The sequence below is a fragment of the Eptatretus burgeri genome, chromosome 4 (assembly GCF_056783735.1).
Source record: "Eptatretus burgeri isolate ZD-2024b chromosome 4, Ebu_testis_v1, whole genome shotgun sequence".
Lineage (NCBI taxonomy): Eukaryota > Metazoa > Chordata > Myxini > Myxiniformes > Myxinidae > Eptatretus > Eptatretus burgeri.
Genome location: NC_140964.1, coordinates 31,275,943 through 31,295,942, shown reverse-complemented (window position 1 = coordinate 31,295,942; position 20,000 = coordinate 31,275,943). Strand labels below are relative to the sequence as shown.

General features: G+C 42.1%; 2 protein-coding genes and 1 long non-coding RNA gene across 11 annotated transcripts in view; 2 read left to right on the top strand and 1 right to left on the bottom strand.

Moving 5' to 3' along the window:
• The window catches only part of LOC147027732 (nuclear receptor subfamily 2 group F member 1-A), a 109,596-nt gene extending 102,220 nt beyond the window's left edge, over positions 1–7,376 (top strand). For all 9 annotated transcript variants that reach the window (XM_085877299.1, XM_085877291.1, XM_085877294.1 and 6 more), the window contains one exon: positions 6,523–7,376. In XM_085877299.1, coding sequence (XP_085733425.1) covers positions 6,523–6,797 — 275 coding nt within the window. In that variant the 3' untranslated portion in view covers positions 6,798–7,376. The remainder of the gene's footprint in view (positions 1–6,522) is intronic.
• A 4,733-nt stretch (positions 7,377–12,109) lies between these two features.
• The window catches only part of ARB2A (ARB2 cotranscriptional regulator A), a 198,105-nt gene continuing 190,214 nt past the window's right edge, over positions 12,110–20,000 (bottom strand). Inside the window, exon 12 of the mRNA XM_085877285.1 lies at positions 12,110–12,595. The gene's annotated coding sequence lies outside the window, so the exon portion shown is untranslated. The remainder of the gene's footprint in view (positions 12,596–20,000) is intronic.
• Positions 17,961–20,000, top strand: part of LOC147027731 (uncharacterized) — a 2,198-nt gene continuing 158 nt past the window's right edge. The window contains exons 1-3 of the long non-coding RNA XR_015056898.1: positions 17,961–18,186; positions 18,354–18,507; positions 18,697–20,000. The exon at positions 18,697–20,000 is cut by the window's right edge and continues 158 nt beyond it. This is a non-coding gene — a long non-coding RNA (uncharacterized LOC147027731). The remainder of the gene's footprint in view (positions 18,187–18,353; positions 18,508–18,696) is intronic.

Sequence of the window (20,000 nt, the reverse complement as noted above, 5' to 3'; positions counted from 1 at the left end):
GGCTCAGGAAGGAGTTTAACAAATGGGAGAAAAGAGGAACAAGATGTGCAGTCAGCCTGGATTCTGAGAGTCAAAGCACAGGAGGGGTTTACTGAAAGACATCTCAGTGTTTTTGAAAATTCTGAATTTTGAAATTGAAATTATTTCCTTGCTCACCTGCAGGCCCTTTCACTATATCATCAAATTGTTGGTTGCTTGGTCAAGCTATCTCACGAAGGTTACATTCGATCTGCTGATGAGATGAATCAAGGGAAATATTGTATCTATTCGGTGCATTGACGTTGAACAGATTCCCAGGTCATTCTGTCACTTCTCATGGAGGGTATTCCATCAATGAGTACCCCGTCCTGTGGAGGGGATGTTACACTGGCTGTCACATTTGCTAACATCAGTTGGTGGATGTTTGAGATCCCTTTTCAAAAGAGTAGAGCATTGTGCGTAGGTACCCAGCCAAATTCATAATCCCACTGTAATCTACGGCATAGCCACGTCACCTCCAGAAATGATGCAAACACTCTCATGAATGAATGGATGTTGAACACTTTTATACAAGATTACAAAAGTAAAGTTGTTTAACTGCATTTTACTGAAAATTACTTCCCAGAAAACGGTGTTATCCGTATAATAGTCTTTGAGTTGCATTTGACTTATTAGTGAGACTTGTCCACCGCAAAGTCTCACTGTGTTAGTCGCGCGAGTCGGTGTTGCTTTCTTTGTCTGCGAACACGATAGCTCGAAAACGCTTCGTGGCTTGAAGCTGGAATTTTAATCAGTTATGTCTCGAGTTGCACCGAATCGATATTCAAAGTCTGGTGGATTTTCACTCCAGTTAAATGAAGGTCCGAAGGTCGAACATACAGGCAGGTGTTTCACCTGTCATCCTCCTTCTCCATTTAACGTTTCCCACACTTTCCCATGTTGAAAATTTATTTTATGAGTCCAACTAGAACGGCACATGGTAGAGCGCATACCTCTCCCAGGCTGAACAGTTTACGTTAAGTATACCACTGATAGGCTGGATCTGGATCCGGACTTCCAAAATCGAATCAGCTTGTTCTTGTGACCTACTTAACTCATTCACCAACTTTTGTCGTAACCCGTCCTCGACGTTTTGAAATACCGTGCCGCATATCGTTTTTGGCCACATCTCTCAGTGGTGAAGAATCACTTCGATAATTAAAAAAATTCTCGTCACTGGATCCAAATCTGAATGTTCACCAAAATCAAAGCAATTCATCCTTGCGACACATCCATCCTGTCCACCAAGTTTTGTTTGAATCCCTCCATTACTTTTTGAGACTAGTATGGGCCCATAGGGGCGGGCCCGTAGGTGCGTAAACGACGACTGGATTGGGGCATTATTTCAATTAGATTGGACCAACCGTATCATAAATGGCCATAACTTGGGAAACATACTCAGGTCCCCAGCGTCAATTGTGACGTCATATCAAATGAAGAATTGTGTTGTCCTGTCATTGGTTGACAAATAAATGGCCGTAACTTGGGAACCACTCGTCCAATTAATATCAAACCTTTAAAAGCACATTTGGCGCTCTTCACCAACACAGAACTGAACTAGAACGGCACTCGGTAAAGCACATACCTCTGCCAAGCTGAATAGTTTACATTTCGTATCCCACTGGTAGGCCGGCTCTGGATCCGGACCTTCACCAAACTCGAATTGGATTGTTCTTGTCACCTACACAACTCAACCACCGAGTTTTGTCATAACTCGTCCACAAATTTTTGAAATATCATGCTATATTTAGTTTTTGGACCCATCTATCAATGGTGAAGAATCACTTCAAGAATTCTTGTATTAGGATTTGGATCTTCACCAAAATCGAATCAATTCGTCCTTGTCACACAACCAACCTGTCCACCAAGTTTCGTCCAAATCCGTCTATAACTGTTTCAGATATCGTGCTGTACTGTATATCATTTTGGGCCCAATCTCTCAATGGTGAAGAATCACTAAATAAATTTGAGTATCTGGATCCGGATCCGGATCTTCACTAAAATCGAATAATTTCGTCCATGTCACACACCCAACCTCTCCACCAAATTTCGTCTGAGCCCGTCCACAACTTTTTGAGATATCCTGCTTACAGACAGACAAATAGAAAGAGACAGACATGGGTGAAAACAATACCTCCATCCACCTTCGGTGGGCAGAGGTAACTAGAATGGCACTCGGTAGAGTGCATATGTGAAAGGATGGCACACACACATTGTTGAATCATCCTGTCTGTGAACCACCAAGATGAAACATAACCTCCTTCCACCTTCAGGGTGGTATGAGGAATAGATCTGTGTAATAAGAGACCTAAATCTCGAATGGTGTGTGATATATCACGTACGCAAGCCAAGTCAACGAGATGGTTGCCATGTAACACAATTCAGCCAGTCACAGCCGTGATCCAATCAGGTTGAGACAATGTCATGAGGATAAGATATCTTTAATACAAAAGCTAAATGTTCGACGGTTTTTGAAATATTGAGTACACAAAAGTACATGGACAGGTGATCCGTCGGTCGGACGGAGCTCATTTTAATGTCCCCCATCTCCGACCTTATCGGAGGGGCGGGAGACAAAAATATTTTAAAAAACATACTTGCTCAATCTCTTCGCTGCATCTTGTACTTGTATTGATGGGAATCGTAAAAGTCACTTGGGATTGAACATCGTGCCTATAAACTACTTTCACATTGTCAACCATTCTATCCCCCTGAATAAAGACTTCACAACATAAGCAGGTATCAACATGGACTGATGCTCTATCCATCATGATGTCCATGTAGTCTTGTATTGTTTTTGGATGGATGTAATGATCATTACGATGGTTTAATGTTCTTTAAAGGTGTTTTTTTTATAAACTTCTTTCTGGTTTCAAAAAAAGGTTCTATGACTGTGTGCTGTGCACTCAATAAGTGACACAAATGAGATACTCACACGAGTTCAGGAAACACTAATATTTAAAAAAAAACCTTTTAACAGATATACGGATATATGATCAATTATGAAGAAAAAAAAATCACCTCCAATAATGCACACAGTATTTCACTACATAGCAAATGCACAATCTTATCTGGATTCAGTTACCAATTTAATCTTCGAGTTACATCATTACGAGTGATGGGGCTAAGGGATTTGACTTACGATCGATCCTCCTCACCCACCCCAGGCCCACTTTGTGCTCATTGTGATCAAAGACAAAATTTGAAATTTGGCTAGGGTATCGACCCAAAAACCTACTCTTTTAAAAGGTACAATGTGGTCTTTAACGTCAACAAACAAGTGCTTTTTAGACAGGAAGGTGGGTGAAACGTCGTGGCTGGTATGTAATATGCGAGTGTGTTTAGCAGGTGCAGTCTCGGACTATACAGTTTATAAAGGGCATTCGTTACTAATGATATATACTTACATATTGGGGAAAAAAACCGTTGGGATGTATTGGACTATTGTGAAGACCCATTCCAAGAACCTCTGAACGCCCCTCGTAAATTAATGTGACAGCCATGCGATGAAAGCCCTGAGTATGAAGCAGTCATCAAATTTCAAATTTATTTTCTGATGCATATGACGACTGCTTGGTATTGCGTTATCTCCGAATAGATATTTTGTTGCATTACCCTATTGGCTGTTTAAATTTTTTTTCTTCTTCTTGTATTGCAAGGTAATGTTCAACACTAAATGAAACCAAGACAACTTACCCAAACTGATTGTTCATTGAGACTTTTACAATACCATCGTTACGCTGCATTCAAATGACCATTTGTGTATTGGATGGAGATCCGAGATGACGGCCCGGTTCGGTGACTGCAAATTATCGCAGTTTCCATTTTCGATAAAGTCAATCCACAGCGCCAAGAATTCCAAAGTCGATTCACAGTCTTGAGTCGCATCACACCACGCGTGGTTCTGAAACTATAAGCCTTATTGATTGCGGCTCCGGAGTCTTTTTTAACAAGGCACTTGACGTCCGTTCTAACTTGTCGCCCCAAGCGGTGTTAACAGCTGTGGCGCAGTTAGGCTCTTCAATTATTTTGGGAGGTGACAAATTACTCTCCCGCTCGGGCGCGCAGCGATCCCTCTGTCGCACAAACTCCGCTGAGTTTGAGATTCGCTTTGGGGTGTAGACATCGCCGCGCGCATGTCAATCGACCTCAGATTTGGTTCACAATCCGGATCTTGTTGAAACGGTTGCAAACTTGTCTATCTGTTAAAATAATATACATTTAGCAAAACGAGAGGCTATTAAACAGCAGCCACTAAGGTTTGCATAACTCATGCTCTGGCCTCGTGCACGCCCATGCGTCACGAGCTATGTTGCAGAAGTTTTTCGAAAATAAAGTTGACTCCGATATAATATGCACCACCGACAGCAACGCGCTTAATTTTCGGATTTGCCAAGTGCTGCCTTGCAAAGTGGTGTGCCCTGGGACACCGGTCCCCTTGAGCTGTGCAATCGGGCTGCACTGTCTCATATAAACATCACAATGCAAACTTGGTGCTTGCAATCATGAGCACCGGTCGCGATGTGCATGCACTCGTCAGGACGATTCGCATGATGCGTACAATCGTCAGGAGTCACCGCGAAGTGCGCACAATCATCAGGACTAGCTGCATATTGCGTGCATTCATCAAGACGAGTTTCACGATGGAGCGCGTCTTGTCGCGCGCGGACGAGCAAGGGCTTAACGGGCGTCGTGCCGACCTTGCTCCTGCAGCCGACAAAACTGGTCGGAGCAGGTGTCGGGACCTATCGAAGGAGAGAACGCAAGTGCTACAGGAAACAATTCCACCTTACATGCTTGCTCTGTCTGCAAATGCCTGTACCTAATTTTATTTTTCTTCTTTCGTATGCCCTCTTCCAAACTTCACCTTGAGATTGAAACCCCTTCTCTGCTGCCTCTTCTCGCAATTTCTTGTAAGCAGAAATAAATAAATTCTATCGATATATACATTTGCTCTTCTTCTGTACCATTTTCTTGATGGTACTTGACTTACTTTGGTCTCATCACCATCCTGCTGACACTCAATTGGAAGTCCGAAACGGTCTGCCATCTACTTGTGTTGATCGAACCTTTTACAAGCACGCGTGACTATTGCACACTGTCCCTTTTGGTCAGTGATCCTCGGTCATGGCTTATGGAGATGCACACTCCGACATGGTGCACGGTTTGGTGTTCCGTGCAATACAGCTTGCCATGGCGTGCATGCATGCACGCATGTCTGGAATACTGGAATCTCTTCCAGTCTATAAGGGCAAACAATTCTTATGTCTTTTATAATAATTTTTTTTTAAACTAAAAACACTTGCAAATGTTGCCACATATTATATCGGTGCAAAATAATTTGACGTTTTGCATTATCGAGGGCTGCATTCAATTTCTATTATTTGGAAAAGAAACCACAAATGTGCGCACATGTTCAGAAGAATTGCATTTGCAATCTAACGATCATTATCCGAACCGTAGCTTTCTCAACATGTGCGAAGTATACGAGCGTTTTCGTTTTGGAAACGAGCATACAAGTTTCTTCTTGTGCGTCACAATCACACCGCTCCAGGCATCCTCTTTCATCCGCCCCCTTGTGAAGATAATCGTTCCGACATACAATCGTACAAACTACCCCAAAACAGCAAGGGATTCTATGAGAGTCCAAACTGCTGACCCAAACTCTATTGACCCAAAGCCAAACATCTTGCACAATCAGAAGCATCAAAGGCAGTCCGAGTTATGCAGGAGAATTGAATTTGGGGAAATAGCTTCGAGATGAAGCAGATTTTTTTTTTAAATGAAAATATAGTTTTAAATTATATTGATTCGATACGTTGTTAGAACAGAAGCAGCGATGTTGTTGCAAGCTACATACAGTGAGTGCGTTGGTGTCGAACAGATCATCAGGTGAAGCGTTGTGCAGTAATGATGTGCAAAGTTATACCTCAATCGTAGAGCGTGCAATTTACTTGTCGTCAAGAAGAAGAACGGTATGCTATGCCCATCACTGCAGAGATAGTAGAGTGAAGAAGAAAGTGAAGCATGTTAGTGAAATAACGAAAATGGCATGCAGCAGGAAAAGAAGTGGGAGACGACGTTGGAGTGTCCATTTCTGGTAAAGGGAAACACGGTGCACTACATATGGATGCTTTTAACGAATGAGAATAGTTTGTGCATAAAATAACAAGAGCAATATAATTGCCCATACTGCCAAAAGTGGGGAGTGGAATTGGGGAAAGTGTTTCACGTGAATTATTTCAGTGTAATGCAACCTGTGTGACCCATAGGCACAGGTTGATTCAAATATGTTGTATGGACCTCACCGTCATCTCCAAATAATGGGGTGTCTATGAAAGGGATGCAACTGTGCCCTGTATGGAGATTACTGTATATTAAATGGAACTACAATACAAATCCTTGACAAAATGCAAGAAATAAACGTTCGTTGTGCATAAACTATACATGAACATGGTCAGGATTGTAGTGTCAACTCACCTTACCTTTTCTTGTCTCTTGCAGATGCCTGTGGTCTTTCAGACACGGCACATGTTGAGGGACTGCAGGAGAAGTCTCAATGTGCTCTCGAAGAATATGTTCGGGCACAATATCCAGGTCAGCCAAGTCGCTTTGGGCGCTTACTCCTCCGGCTTCCTTCCCTGCGATCCGTCTCATCGTCGGTCATTGAACAATTATTCTTCGTTCGGCTTGTCGGTAAGACGCCGATTGAGACTCTGATCAGAGATATGCTTTTGTCTGGCAGCTCTTTCAGCTGGCCTTACATGTCGATACAGTGAGAAATGGCCTCTGCTACTCCGATCTTACATCATTCGTGAGGCTGGGGGACTCCGTTTGATCTGCCTTGTCGCAGGCTATGCATGCGTTGTCTGCATTGTAAGAGTCACGAAGGAGAAATTAGGTTGCAGAGGAGGTCACCAGGTTCGAGACTGCAGAGGATTGAAGTCACATACTTATGGCTTTTGTTAAGACCAAACTACCAGCCATTGCATCCTGGAACAACCCCATTCCTCCAAAGTCTCTCTTTGGTTGAAAGACGATTCTGAATGGCCGACGCCATTTACACGCACTGAGCTATGTCAGAACCAGCACTTGGAATTGGATAACAAGGCACTGGACACTTTTTTGTAAAATGCTTTAGACTTCGGACCTGCGACTTTCCCTTTTTTGCATTGTATATATTATATTGGAGCTACGGTTGGCACTTGGTACTTCATTTCCAGCACTGTGGGCCTTCAAAGTAGCGCTTGGTACATGAGCACAGCAGCCATTATGCCTTGGCTGTGTGTGTGTGTGTGAGAGAGTGAGAGTGAGAGTGTGTGTGTGCGTGTGTGTGTGTGTGTGTGCGTGTGTGTGTGTGTGAAATAATATATCGTTTGGGTTTGATCTATAACTTACGCAGCACATGTCATAACCCAGTACAACTTAACAGCTTATATCAGGTAACAAAACCTCAGTATATCGCACTACGCCATCTTTGCCAATGCAGGTGGGAGGACATATCCTTGCCCCCACCCTCAATGGTTCCAGAAGTACATTTCATTTTAAAAAAAATGTTACATTTTCCAGATTTATCATTGCAAGGGTTATCTTGTGTTTATACCTTCGTATAGTATCTCCTTAATCGTTTTAAACTGGTTGCAAACCAGAAATGACATGGTGTTGTATATTAATTGCTGATGTTATATATATATATATATATATATATATATATATATATATATATATATATATATATACATTTATATAAATATATATACATTTATATAAATATATATATATATACATTTATATAAATATATATATATATACATTTATATAAATATACATTTATATAAATATATATATATATAAAAAAAAAATATATATATATATATATATATATATATATTTATATAAATATATATATATATACATTTATATAAATATATATATATATATATATATATACATTTATATAAATATATATATATACATTTATATAAATATATATATATATATATATACACATTTATATAAATATATATATATATACATTTATATAAATATATATATATACATTTATATAAATATATATATATTTATATAAATATACATTTATATATATATATATATATATATATATATTGATATAAATATACATTTATATATATATATATATATTTATATAAATATACATTTATATATTTATATAAATATACATTTATATATATATATTTATATAAATATACATTTATATACATGTATATATATAAATATACATTTATATATATATATATATATATATATATATATATATATATATATATATATATATATATATATATATATATAAAACCACTATACTTTTGTTCTGCCACTAAGTTGTGTGTGTGATGTTGATTCTTTGGATCCATCAACTTAATGATGTCACTGGACAGGAAACACAGACACCAGGCGAGCAGCACTCTTTGCATCAGGTATAAAGGAACAATGAATGTCCTTTGTACTTGAACAGAAAAAGGATTTTTTTTTTGGTTTTTATTTGTCGAGTTTGCTATCACCTTTGTTACAGAGTTATTTAAACTTTGAATAAAGTTTAAACATAAACTGCAAAATGCAGATTAAACATGCAATTACATTTTGGAATGTAATTTTCCAATGCAATGCATACGACATCACAATTATTGATTATTTCATACACAACCTGTGGCTGCTGGTTGCATCATTGCTGGGAGCGCATCTGTGCTGCTGACGCAGTTCCCCCTGTTTCCAGGAAGCTGTCACTCATTTTATCGACCTCGGAAGGATGACAGGCTGAGTCAACCCACCTGGTGTTACTTAACGGCATGACAAGGGCTCAAACTCAAGACTGAGATCTTAAGACAGCTAACTTAACCCCCCCCTTTTTTTTTTACGGTTGCCTCCTTTTTTGATATTAACTATTTTCTCTTGAGATCTAAGACAAAAAAAAAACAATTTTTTAAAAAATATACTTTTCATTTGTGTACGCATATGGAAGGCTGGCAGAAAGTTTTTGAAGCCATGGTACGCTCGCACGGTGCTCGACGGAACCCAGACTCTGTGGGATAATTTCAACGAACTTGCAAATTGGGCGTTCAACCAGGGATCACATCGACGACAACCACCTGACAGCTCAGGTCAGTAATGCAAGTCCGCATTACCATATGCAGTATCTATTACCGGTTTAGTATGCACAAGCACACAGAACAGTAGACAGTGCCACTGCTGCAGTGGATGCTGATGTATCGGCTACATGCTCAACGCCATTTTAATCGTATATGGGATGTGTGTTGGTGGTGCCTTCTGAGCACTACTGCTGCTTGTGGAAGACAGTTGATTGCTTTACGTTCACGGAGAGCTTCAAAATCAGAAGATTTTGTTCCCCATCCAAAATTGTCTCTGTCTCTTTGCTCTTGTAGTTGTTCGTGTCTTCTGTATGCCAATTTCAATATTCCAAAATGCATTTGTTCGGACAAAGGCATTAACCTTCATCTCCACAAGCCGTGAAGGAATGCTTGTGCGGCGGAACTCGGCAGAGGTGTTCGTCATGATGCCGATGGAATATAATTGAGCTGTATTTTTGGCTTGGAAACTTTTGTAAAGGAGGTGGGGGGGGGCACTTTACGACCCTCTGTCGCATGGTGCAGACTGTACAGTAAGTATACGATGATTGTGGGCTGGCAGAATAGCCTAGAGGTACGCACACTCGCCTCTCAGCCCTCTTGCCTTTCTAATGTTGACCCAGCTATAAATTGTCATCCTGGTGTTTCACAAATAGGGCAATTCTTCAAAGTGTGTGTGGTCCCTCGGATGGAAATTAAGCTGGGTACCCCGTCTGCCGGCATTATTTGGTGGACGTTAAAGATCCTACAGTCTCCTTCATGAAGAGGAGGTAAGCTTTCGCCAGCACCTCTGAACAAATTCCAAATTCCTGCGCTAACCTAGAGGGCACTGCATCAGTAGCACTACCATGCCCCTGTGGACCCAATAGGCAGACAGCTCAGAGACGAGTGTGCTTATCTCTCGACCATCTCTCCAGCTCTCCGTCAATATCAGGATAAATGGAGGACATCAAGTAACGGCTTCCACACAGTTGTGGCCCCTGTGTTAATGAAGCAAATAACATCTCGGCATGCTTAGGGTCATGTATAAAAAAATGCTGCACAGGCCGGGTTGCCGATAATTATGGCTAGCATGGCTGCAAGAGGAGACCCACAATGCCCTCATCTCCAGAGCACATGTAGTCGCCCAATAGTTTGATGAACATGACACTGATGTTATCCATATGACATGGCCTTCTCAGTTACCAGATCTGAACCTACTCAAGCATTTATGGGATATTCTGGAACGACGCCTGAAACAGCGTTTTCCACCTCCATCAAACAGATGTGAGTTGATTGACTTGCCGCATCCCTCCTGCAGAATTCCAGACATTGGTGGAATCTATGCCACGGACCATACAGGCCGTACTGGCCACACGTGGTGGTACAACACCCTATTAAGCGACTTCACAGTGGCGTTTCCAGTTTTTTTGTCCACTACCTGTATGCACATCAAGAAAGTTAAACATCCTTTATCATCAAAGTATCATTTGTCCATTTTGCAATACAGTGAAAAAGAGCCTTTGGAAAACACAATAGAGTGCACGAGTTTAAACAGGTATTCAAGCGATCCCGATGGACATTGTTCCGTGGAGGGGATGCCAGACAATCTGCGGCACTTTATTCAAAACTCGGATTCCTTCTACACATAGCTCAAAGAGACGCTTTTACTGAAGGCTGAAGCCATTAGTAAAGCTTGTTAAAAACAACACCGCTTCAAATTCCCCGAGTGCTTATTAGCAAAAGAAAGGATCTCTACCGCGAGTCGATAATGATAATGTAGTGAGGCCGTTTACCTGTGGCATATTTTCATACCACATGATATATGTGTGGCTGTGGTCTTTATAACAGGCTCCAAGCTGAAAGCAAATGAGAAAAAGGTGGAATAGTACTCTTCATTCCACGACTAGGCCTCAACTCGTCGTTAGTTTTTCATACTGAAACATATTCGCCCTCGTACATAGGGGAATGGTGATCGGAACTGTTTGCACTTATCCTATAATGCATCCCTCCTTTGTTCGGGGTTGACGATGCTCGGCTGACCTCGGTAACAATGGCAACCATGCCGAAGAGTTCCTTGCACAAGGTTTTTTTTTCACCCTTCTTATTTGGCTTGTCAGCTGGTAGGATGGCCGAGAGGTACACGCATTTGCCTCAAAGCGATCTTGCCTCGGTTGTAATCCCGGCCCAGCTATAAACTGTTATCCCAGTGTTCTACAGGAATGGTGATTCATCAATGTGTGTGGAGTCCCTCGGATAAACGTTAAACTGGGCAGCCCGTCTGCCGGAGTTCGTTGGTGTACGTTAAAGATCACACGGTGTCCTTCGCGAATAGTAGGTGGGCCATCGCCGGCACCATGAACAAGTTCCAAATTCCTGCCCTAGCTACCGCTGAGAAGGCATTGGTAATCCACCCTGTTTAACCCTTGCCAAGAAGTTGCTTCGGCAGCACCAACACTCTGTAACAGAGTATGGCACTTCAGAATCAGAATCTGTTTTGTGCGTTTACATGCCAAATGTCGGGGGGACCATGACATGACTCATAAGCTCAAGAAATGAAATCTCATCGGTCAGTGGAGACCCCTCATGAAGCGTCGTGGGGGCAGTCACAGCAGTTACTGACTAAGAAGAGATCCAATGAGGCTGGGTGTCCAACCCTATAAGACTCAAACATTATAATAGACTACAGTGCGAGAAGGAGGTAGTATACAATTTGGATTTCTGAATTTTTCTTTTTTGAGCAACACGTACGTGGAGAGGAACGAGACGCTTGCGGACAACAACGCCACTGTCCATCAAGCATTCCGTTATGCTTTGGTTTACATGGCAATGAATGAAGATGGCGTTTCAATTCCTCCTTTCTTCCCCACCCACCCCTTACTTTGTAATAACGAGTGATCAAAAGTTTTTTTTGCAAACTCTAAGGTACCAAGGCCTGAGGTCTTCATTCCCCCTGGATCCTTCTTTAATGCAGGTCTATTTTAATCAATACACAAGTTTCCAAAGAGAAACTTTATACAGGTTTCGCAGACTAGTTGTCTCATCGAAAAATCGTTCATAACACCATTTGGATGTGAGTATGTGATTTTGTGGAATTTTTGGATGCAGTTTCAGTGATGTCACGGGGAGACAAGTGGTGCAATGGCAGCGTTAATGAATTTTAGGCAAATATACGTACTCGTAGCATTGCCATCATCGCTCGTACGTCTACTGGCGAGGTATTTCATCAACTTATCATTCGCCCATTTCTTGCCTTTGCATCAAACTTTTGCAGAGGTCAACGTCGGTTCGGGCCGGGCTGATCTTTTGTCTGATGCACACTCAGCAAAACACCAAACCGAGGTTGCTCATGTACAGGTGCAATTACCGGATTTTGGACGCTGCGGCGGAACACAGAAGCTTACAGGAAAGTCACCATAATTACTGCCGTAGGCGGTAGCTGCTGGAGACGAAAGGCCCGTTTCTCAATAAATCTGCAACAAGAACAAGAAAAAGAACAAGTATCGAAGAATGCTACGCCCCAATGTTCTCAAGACCACAAACGATCCCCTTCCCAAAACCTCCACCGCCTCGTCCCCAATTATTCTCCCCATGGGGGCCTACTATCCTTGAAAAGTTTGGCAATGATCAATTACAGCGGTTAAATAGATTACCCTCCCCCCTACTCCACCCCCTCCTTCCTTTTAATTAAATAATCTCAAAATCTATCAAAGTTAAAAACTTCATTTTTTTCACAATTAACCCCCCAAGGAGCCTACACTATCCCTTCCAAGTTTGGTGGTGATCACTGAAGTCTTTTCAGGGATTTGCCCTCCCATGAAAATGAAAAATCGATAAAAGCCATTAAATTAATTTTTCACCATAAATCCCCCCAAGGGGCCCCCATGATGCAAGACACGCTTGGTAGCGCTGCGGCCCGTAGGACTGACATGAATAACAGGACCCCGATCCCTTACCCCACTCCACACTATTTTACTCCCCATTAACCCCAAAGTGCTTGCTAAATTTAGTTGCAATCACATAAGACATTACAAAGATCTCTCCTGCTGCCTCCTCCACTATCCCTCCAAATCGCCACCTTCTCCTAATCGCAAACCCCCCCTTCCCACCCCCCTCCTCCATGACATTCCCCATGGGGCCCCCATTACGTCTTCCAAGTTTGGTGGCACTACAATGTTCCGTTCTCAATATATACAAGATATAAGGGATCGGACAGGCACAAACATAACTAGAAATTACTCATCGAGCGACACTTGGTGAAATACTTTCGCTAAGTAAATAAATTGTTGTTAATTTATATTGAATTTGATATACCGTACTGCAGTTTTGTTGGCAAGCCAACTGTGATAAATTTTGATGCTGTTGCAGTTTTATTATTTTATTTCACTTTAAACCTGTTGTTTATTATGGGGATCATGTTTCTGAGAAATTGTCAAAAATTTGAATTTGTGCCCTATCTCTCAGTGTTAAAGGATCATTAAAAAAAATTTCCAGCATCCGAATCCGGTTGAGAAAGGTCCCTAAACAAACTGATGATTTCATCCTCAGTGTTGCGAAGAATCGTATTTTAATTAAGTATCTCCAATACAATTTTTTGTTGGGGGAGAAAAATTAAACAAGTAATTGTAAGTTAATTAAATAAACAACAACAAAAAAAAACATAATGTAACAATTAAATAACTAAAAAAAAAAAAAATTGATTATCAAATAAATAAATAAGAAATTTGTATGCTGGGTAGAACTTTAATTCACCCGATCTTCCAATGTTAAAGGATCATCAAAAAAATTCCAGGATTCAAATCCGCATCCGGATCCTGACTAAAAATATGCGTTACTGTCCTTGGTCGGTCACCTACAAACACAAAAAAATATTCAGAACGATTGTTTCAAAACTGTGGACAAAAATCCCGTGACAAACAAATAAACAGATGCTACAGACTAACATACTTGGTAAATACTTTCACCAAGTAAAGCTGGAGTGTGACAGACAATAAGGATTGCTTTGTGTTTGTGTTCAGCTTTGCCTGATGCAAGACTGGTTAAGAAATACACCGTACATGGAACAAAAACAAGAGCAACTAAATGATTGTCCTTCGGTTCCACTACGTGATATGCCAACCCTCGTATTGCAAAAACCCTCCTCATATGAAGTTTTTGTGACTTTATGTTCAGACATCCTCAAGGAGCAGGTTAAAGCACCATCACCTCCGAGGAATCAGTTCTCATGAAAGATTCTCAACAAATGAACGCTTCTCAATTATGTTTGCCATATTTTAGCTTCAAAAAAAGAGGACACGCCAGAGAGAGACACAAAAAAAGAGGACACTCAGGAGGACACTCCAGAGATCTGGAGAGGGACAATCCCCCCAAAAAAAGGACACTGGAGAGGGACACTTCGAAAAAGAGGATCCCTTAAAAAAAAAAGGCAAAATCCCGGACATTTTAAAAATCCGGCTGGACGGAGATTGAGGGACCGAAAAGGAGGACATGTCTGGGGAAAACTGGATGTATGTATGCTACCCCAATCTCAATAAATGACATCAAATGTCTTGTAAAAGACACTGACCTACTTTTTCCTGAACAAAAAAAAACAACATTCAAACAACTGTATATTCCACGAACCTGCTATTCCCAACATGTTTACGTGCCTTTGTCACATAAAAGTTCCTGGTTTGTTTCTCATTCAAGCTTAAAGTTACGTAGCAAGTTGTGGGTGAATGTAAATGCTTTCCACGCTATTTGGAAAATCCGACAACAAGGAATAACGAAATTTTGACATAGGAGAAGACTATGTGGTCCATCATATCTGCCTTGCACTAACACCATCAATAATAATAAATGTCAGTGTGTGTCAGTCCATCCGTCTCTCTCCTCAATAACTCCAAACCATGAAACCTAGCGGTTCCAAACGTAGCATGCATACGAAGGGAACTCCAAGGTGGTGCATGAATGAAAATTGGGTGGTTTAATTAATTTAAACACCCCTTTTGATGATAATTTAGGGGTGCTCATCACAAAAAAAAAAAAAATTACGCTTTACCAAGATGACAGCGTGCCTTCTGAATCAGTCCTCTGTCAGTTGCAAGAGTCTTAAGCCGTCATTTTTTCTTAGTCTGCTCAACAATCAATACCTTGGTTTGGACCAGGCCACAATGATTTCTTAACGATTTTTTTTTTTAACTTTCCTTTCTCATATCATCGAATGCCTCATCATCATACCTACAAATCACTGATACATCGCAATACTCATAAATGCCCAGAGACGGCAGCGATCGTGGCTTTATTTAATTTCCGTACATGCCATAACCTCTAGAATCTCTTAAACTAACCAAAAATTTAAGCTCCAGAATGGAACTTATCAGCAGTTCCGACTGCTAAAAAAGGTGTTCATTTGTCAAATTCGGACATAGTTTCACATTTTGGGCGTCTCCGGGTGTTGTTTCGTATGACAGATTAGCGATCTCTAATCATTTGTCAAGCCAGCCGCTCCTTCTCAACCATTTCATTTGATTTCTTCCTTGAGTGCCTAAGCCACTTTGCAAGCGCTCTACAATATTCACACTATCACTGAATACTGCATATCAATTGAATTAAATGAAAAAGTTCAGGGGCGACTCGTCTGCATTGGCCTCGCATTGTTCTGCGGTGCGTCAGACGGGAGCTGGCTTGCTGAAAACATGCAATTTAATTTTACACCACGTTTCCCATTTTTGTACGATATTTCATTATATGACCCGTCACTTCGGCGTAGATTAATATATTAAAAAAAACCTAGAAGGGCACTCGGTAGAGCGCATTCCTCCACCACGCAAAGCCTGATCCACGAGAACATATCAGTTCCAATACATTTTTGAAATATCATGTTGCACATCGTTTTTAGCCCCATCTCTCAATGGTGAAGAATCACTTGAAAACGAAATAATCCTTGTATCCAGATCTTCAGCAAAATCGAATCATTTCATCCTTGTGACACGCCCAACCTGTCCCCAAAATTTCATCCAAATCCGTCCACAACTTTTTGAGATATCTTGCACACAAACAAACAAACAGAAAGAAAGGGGTGAAAACATAACCTCCTTCACCTTCAGTGGTGGAGGTAATTATATGATTGTTTTAAAAATATTTTTCAACCGTATCATTGGAGAGCTTGCTTGAAGCACTCTTCAAGCTTCGATCTCTACAACTTTCCATGACGATACTGCGGCGCAGTTGTCCATGTGGACATCTCTGGTGTTAAGAAGGGAAAATATATTCGATGATTACAATGAGTAAAAAATGTTTTCACTTCCAAAGCAATGAATCTTCACATCAGGGCAGGATAGCTGAGAGGTACGCATGCTCGCTCTAAGCTGTCTAGCCTGGGTTTGATTCCTGACCAGCTATAAACAGTCATCCCGGTGTTTCACAGGCAGGGCGATTCATAAATGTGTGTCATCTCTGGATGGATATTAAACTGACCATCACATCTCTCAGAATACCTGGGTTGAGAGAGTACGGAGAGGAGGCAGGAGGGAGGGGAAGCTAGGAAGGGGGAAGAGTGAGGAAGGGGAAAGAGTGAGGAAGGGGGAAGAGTGAGGAAGGGGGAAGAGTGAGGAAGGAGGAGGGGGGGGCAGGGCAGGATAGCTGAGAGGTATGCATGCTCGCTCTAAGCTGTCTAGCCTGGGTATGAATCCTGACCCAGCTATAAACAGTCATCCCGGTGTTTCACAGGCAGGGTGATTCATCAATGTGTGTGTCATCTCTCGGATGGATGTTAAACTGGCCATCACATCTCTCAGAATCCCTGGGTTGAGAGAGAGGAGGGAGAGGAGGCAGGAGGGAGGGGAAGCTAGAAAGGGGGAAGAGCGAGGAAGGGGGAAGAGTGAGGAAGGGGGGGGGGGGGAGGTGGGGAGAGCTATGCCTCACCAAATATTGCTTTACTGTGGGAGGGAGGGGTGTGAGGATGGGGAGAGAGAGAGAAAGATATATATATATATATATATATATATATATATATATATATATATATATATATATATATATATATATATATATATATATATATATATACAAACATATACACACACACACAACGCACTGTCCCGTTCGACCCACTGTACAAGAAGAGAAGGAAGGGACTATCTGGACGTACATTAATGAAATAACTGACTGGGGACCACTGTATGTTGGCTGCTATTGGTGTTGGAAGGATGCGGTTTCCAGAACCACAAAAAAAATTATATATATATATATATATATATATATGTATAAAAATCGAAATATAAAATTGGTGAGTACCAGTGTATTGGGCCGGTGTATACCCCGGTTAAAATAGGTGTACCATATCCCTGTGTCGTAAGAGGCGACCAGGGTTGCGTCAGGAAGGGCATCCGGCGTAAAACCTGTGCCAAATCACTATGCGGATCATACGGATGATCCGCTGTGGCGACCCCTGACGGGGGCAGCTGAATGAAGAAGATATAAATATATATAAATGTATATATATATATATATATATATATATATATATATATATGTATATATATATATATATATATATATATATAAATATATATATGTATATATATATATAAATATATATATGTATATATATATATATATATATATATATATATATATATATATATATATATATATATATATATATATATATATATATATATTGTGGTTCTGGAAACGCCATCCCTCCAAAACCAATAGCAGCCAACATACAGTGGTCCCCAGTCAGTTATTTCATTAATGTATGTTAAGATCGTCCCTTCCTTCTTGTCTAGTGGGTCGAACGGGACAGTGCGTTGTGTAAATCTCATAGCTAGGTCTGATTAAATATCTGAACCTCATTCCTATTCTTTCTTCTGTATTCCTGAGGTAAATCCAAGCAAAGGGGTCTTCGTGAGGCCAGCAGGCGCTACGCTTGGACATCCATCGGTAAAATCACAGCCGCGCCCTTCACGTAAGAATGCGTCCTCACAGAAGACCAAGGGCAGCATTGGAAGCCAAAGCTAAAAGCCAGCACTGCACGGAGTGCGTGCCCCACAGTGCTGACCTCCCACCCACTGTTCAGGTGATCAGAGGCATAACCAACACACCAAATGCTAACAATATCCAGTATGCATGCGGCATACTATTCTTCAATCCAAATCTCCATTAATAAATATATCTGTCCCCTTTTCAATCTGAATCTCCATCTAATAATTATACCCAATCCTTTCCCTCAATTCCCTGACACAGATCAGGGCTGGCACCATGCATCCCACCACCTCTGATAACCGCGAACACAATGCACGATGGCGGGCAGACCCGCACGCTGACCACGTGTACGATGGCAGACCCACGCACACTGTACGGGGCATGCACGATGGCGGCGGATCCGCGCGCTGACCACGTGAGCAATGGCGGACCCGCACGCTGACTATGCGTACAATGGCGGACTCGCGTGCAGCCGTGATACTTTATCATCGTACAGAACGGGGCACGAATAACACACATCTTTGGTCGGGTCTGCTCATGGGGTTACAATAATGTCTTGCTGTCGGTCTTCGCTCACCATGACAGCCACAAATATCTCCCACAGATGGCAGACATCTTCCCGCACCTTCGCCTCGATGCAACTGCCACTAGGCAGAGGCATGGTGTGCAGCCGGATCGCTCTGGCCACGTGGCGCACGATGGAGCAGGCACATTGACCAGTACCAACTGCGCCAACCACGGAATGGGGTTCGGTGCAAGGCGATTCATATCACGGAGTTTGGAGCGAGACGATTCCGCAGCTTGGAACCATCCGGCCGGAAGTAAAGTGGACGCGCTTCCGATCAGGGCGGCCGGCCCGTGTGGTGGCCGGGGCCCAACCAGAGCGCCCGCTTCGGGTGACGACACATCGCTTCGGGTCGTCACCCCCGCCCCACTTCATGGGGTCTATAAAAGGACGGGTCACAGAGCCGCTAGTGTGTCGTTCATGTGTGTCGTTCCTGTGTGTCGTTCCTGTGTGTCGTTCCTGTGTCATAACTGTGTGTCGTTCCTGCCGTCGTTCCTGTCTTCATTCCTGTCGGCTCGTTCTGTCTGGCTTGGGATCGACAGTCCAACCATTCCGCTGCTGGCTCCGCCCTTCTTTTCCAATTCGCCTGCTGACGCCGCCTTCAACACACCGCTGCTCTTCTCCGCCCACTTGCTTCGGACTCCACCCAAGTCCCTCCCTTCATGCCGGATGGTCATGTCATTCTCTGGACCGACGCTATCTGCACGAAGCAAGAGACGAGCGACAGTTGTCAGGGAGGTATCGCCTCGCGGAGCATCCCCCAAAAACGTACTGGTGACGCAGTCAGGTAATCGTGCAAAGTATTGAGAGACCGTGAGCCTCATCTCCTCTCCTTTTTCTCTTCATTAACTCCTCTTCATCGGAGTGTGTGTGTGTGTGTGTGTGTGTGTGTGTGTGTGTGTGTGTGTGTGTGTGTGTGTGTGTGTGTGTCTTGGCAGCTGTCCACGCTTAAGTTAAGATTGTACAAGAAATATATTGGGATAACTGCTATGTGTCTGCTTTTGTAAGTTGCTTGTATATTGCCGCACCTCTCACATTTCTTCCTATTCCTGCTACAGCAACAATTAAATAAACAACATTCACGATGTCACATATCTTTCCTCGCCTGCCTGTTAATAAATCCTTTGTAGAAATGTTCCCAGCTCGTTTTTGTCTGATCTTTCATTGATCCAACATGGTCCGTATCCTAACTTAGCCAGGACTTTATTCCCAACGAACCCTTCCTTTGAGCTGGTATGTCCTTGGCAGTGTCGCTCAGCTGCATCTGATCCGGTAAAGTGATCTGGTTCGGACAAGGCATACCGAGGGCGTGTCCCCCATAATTAGGTCATGTGATTAATTAG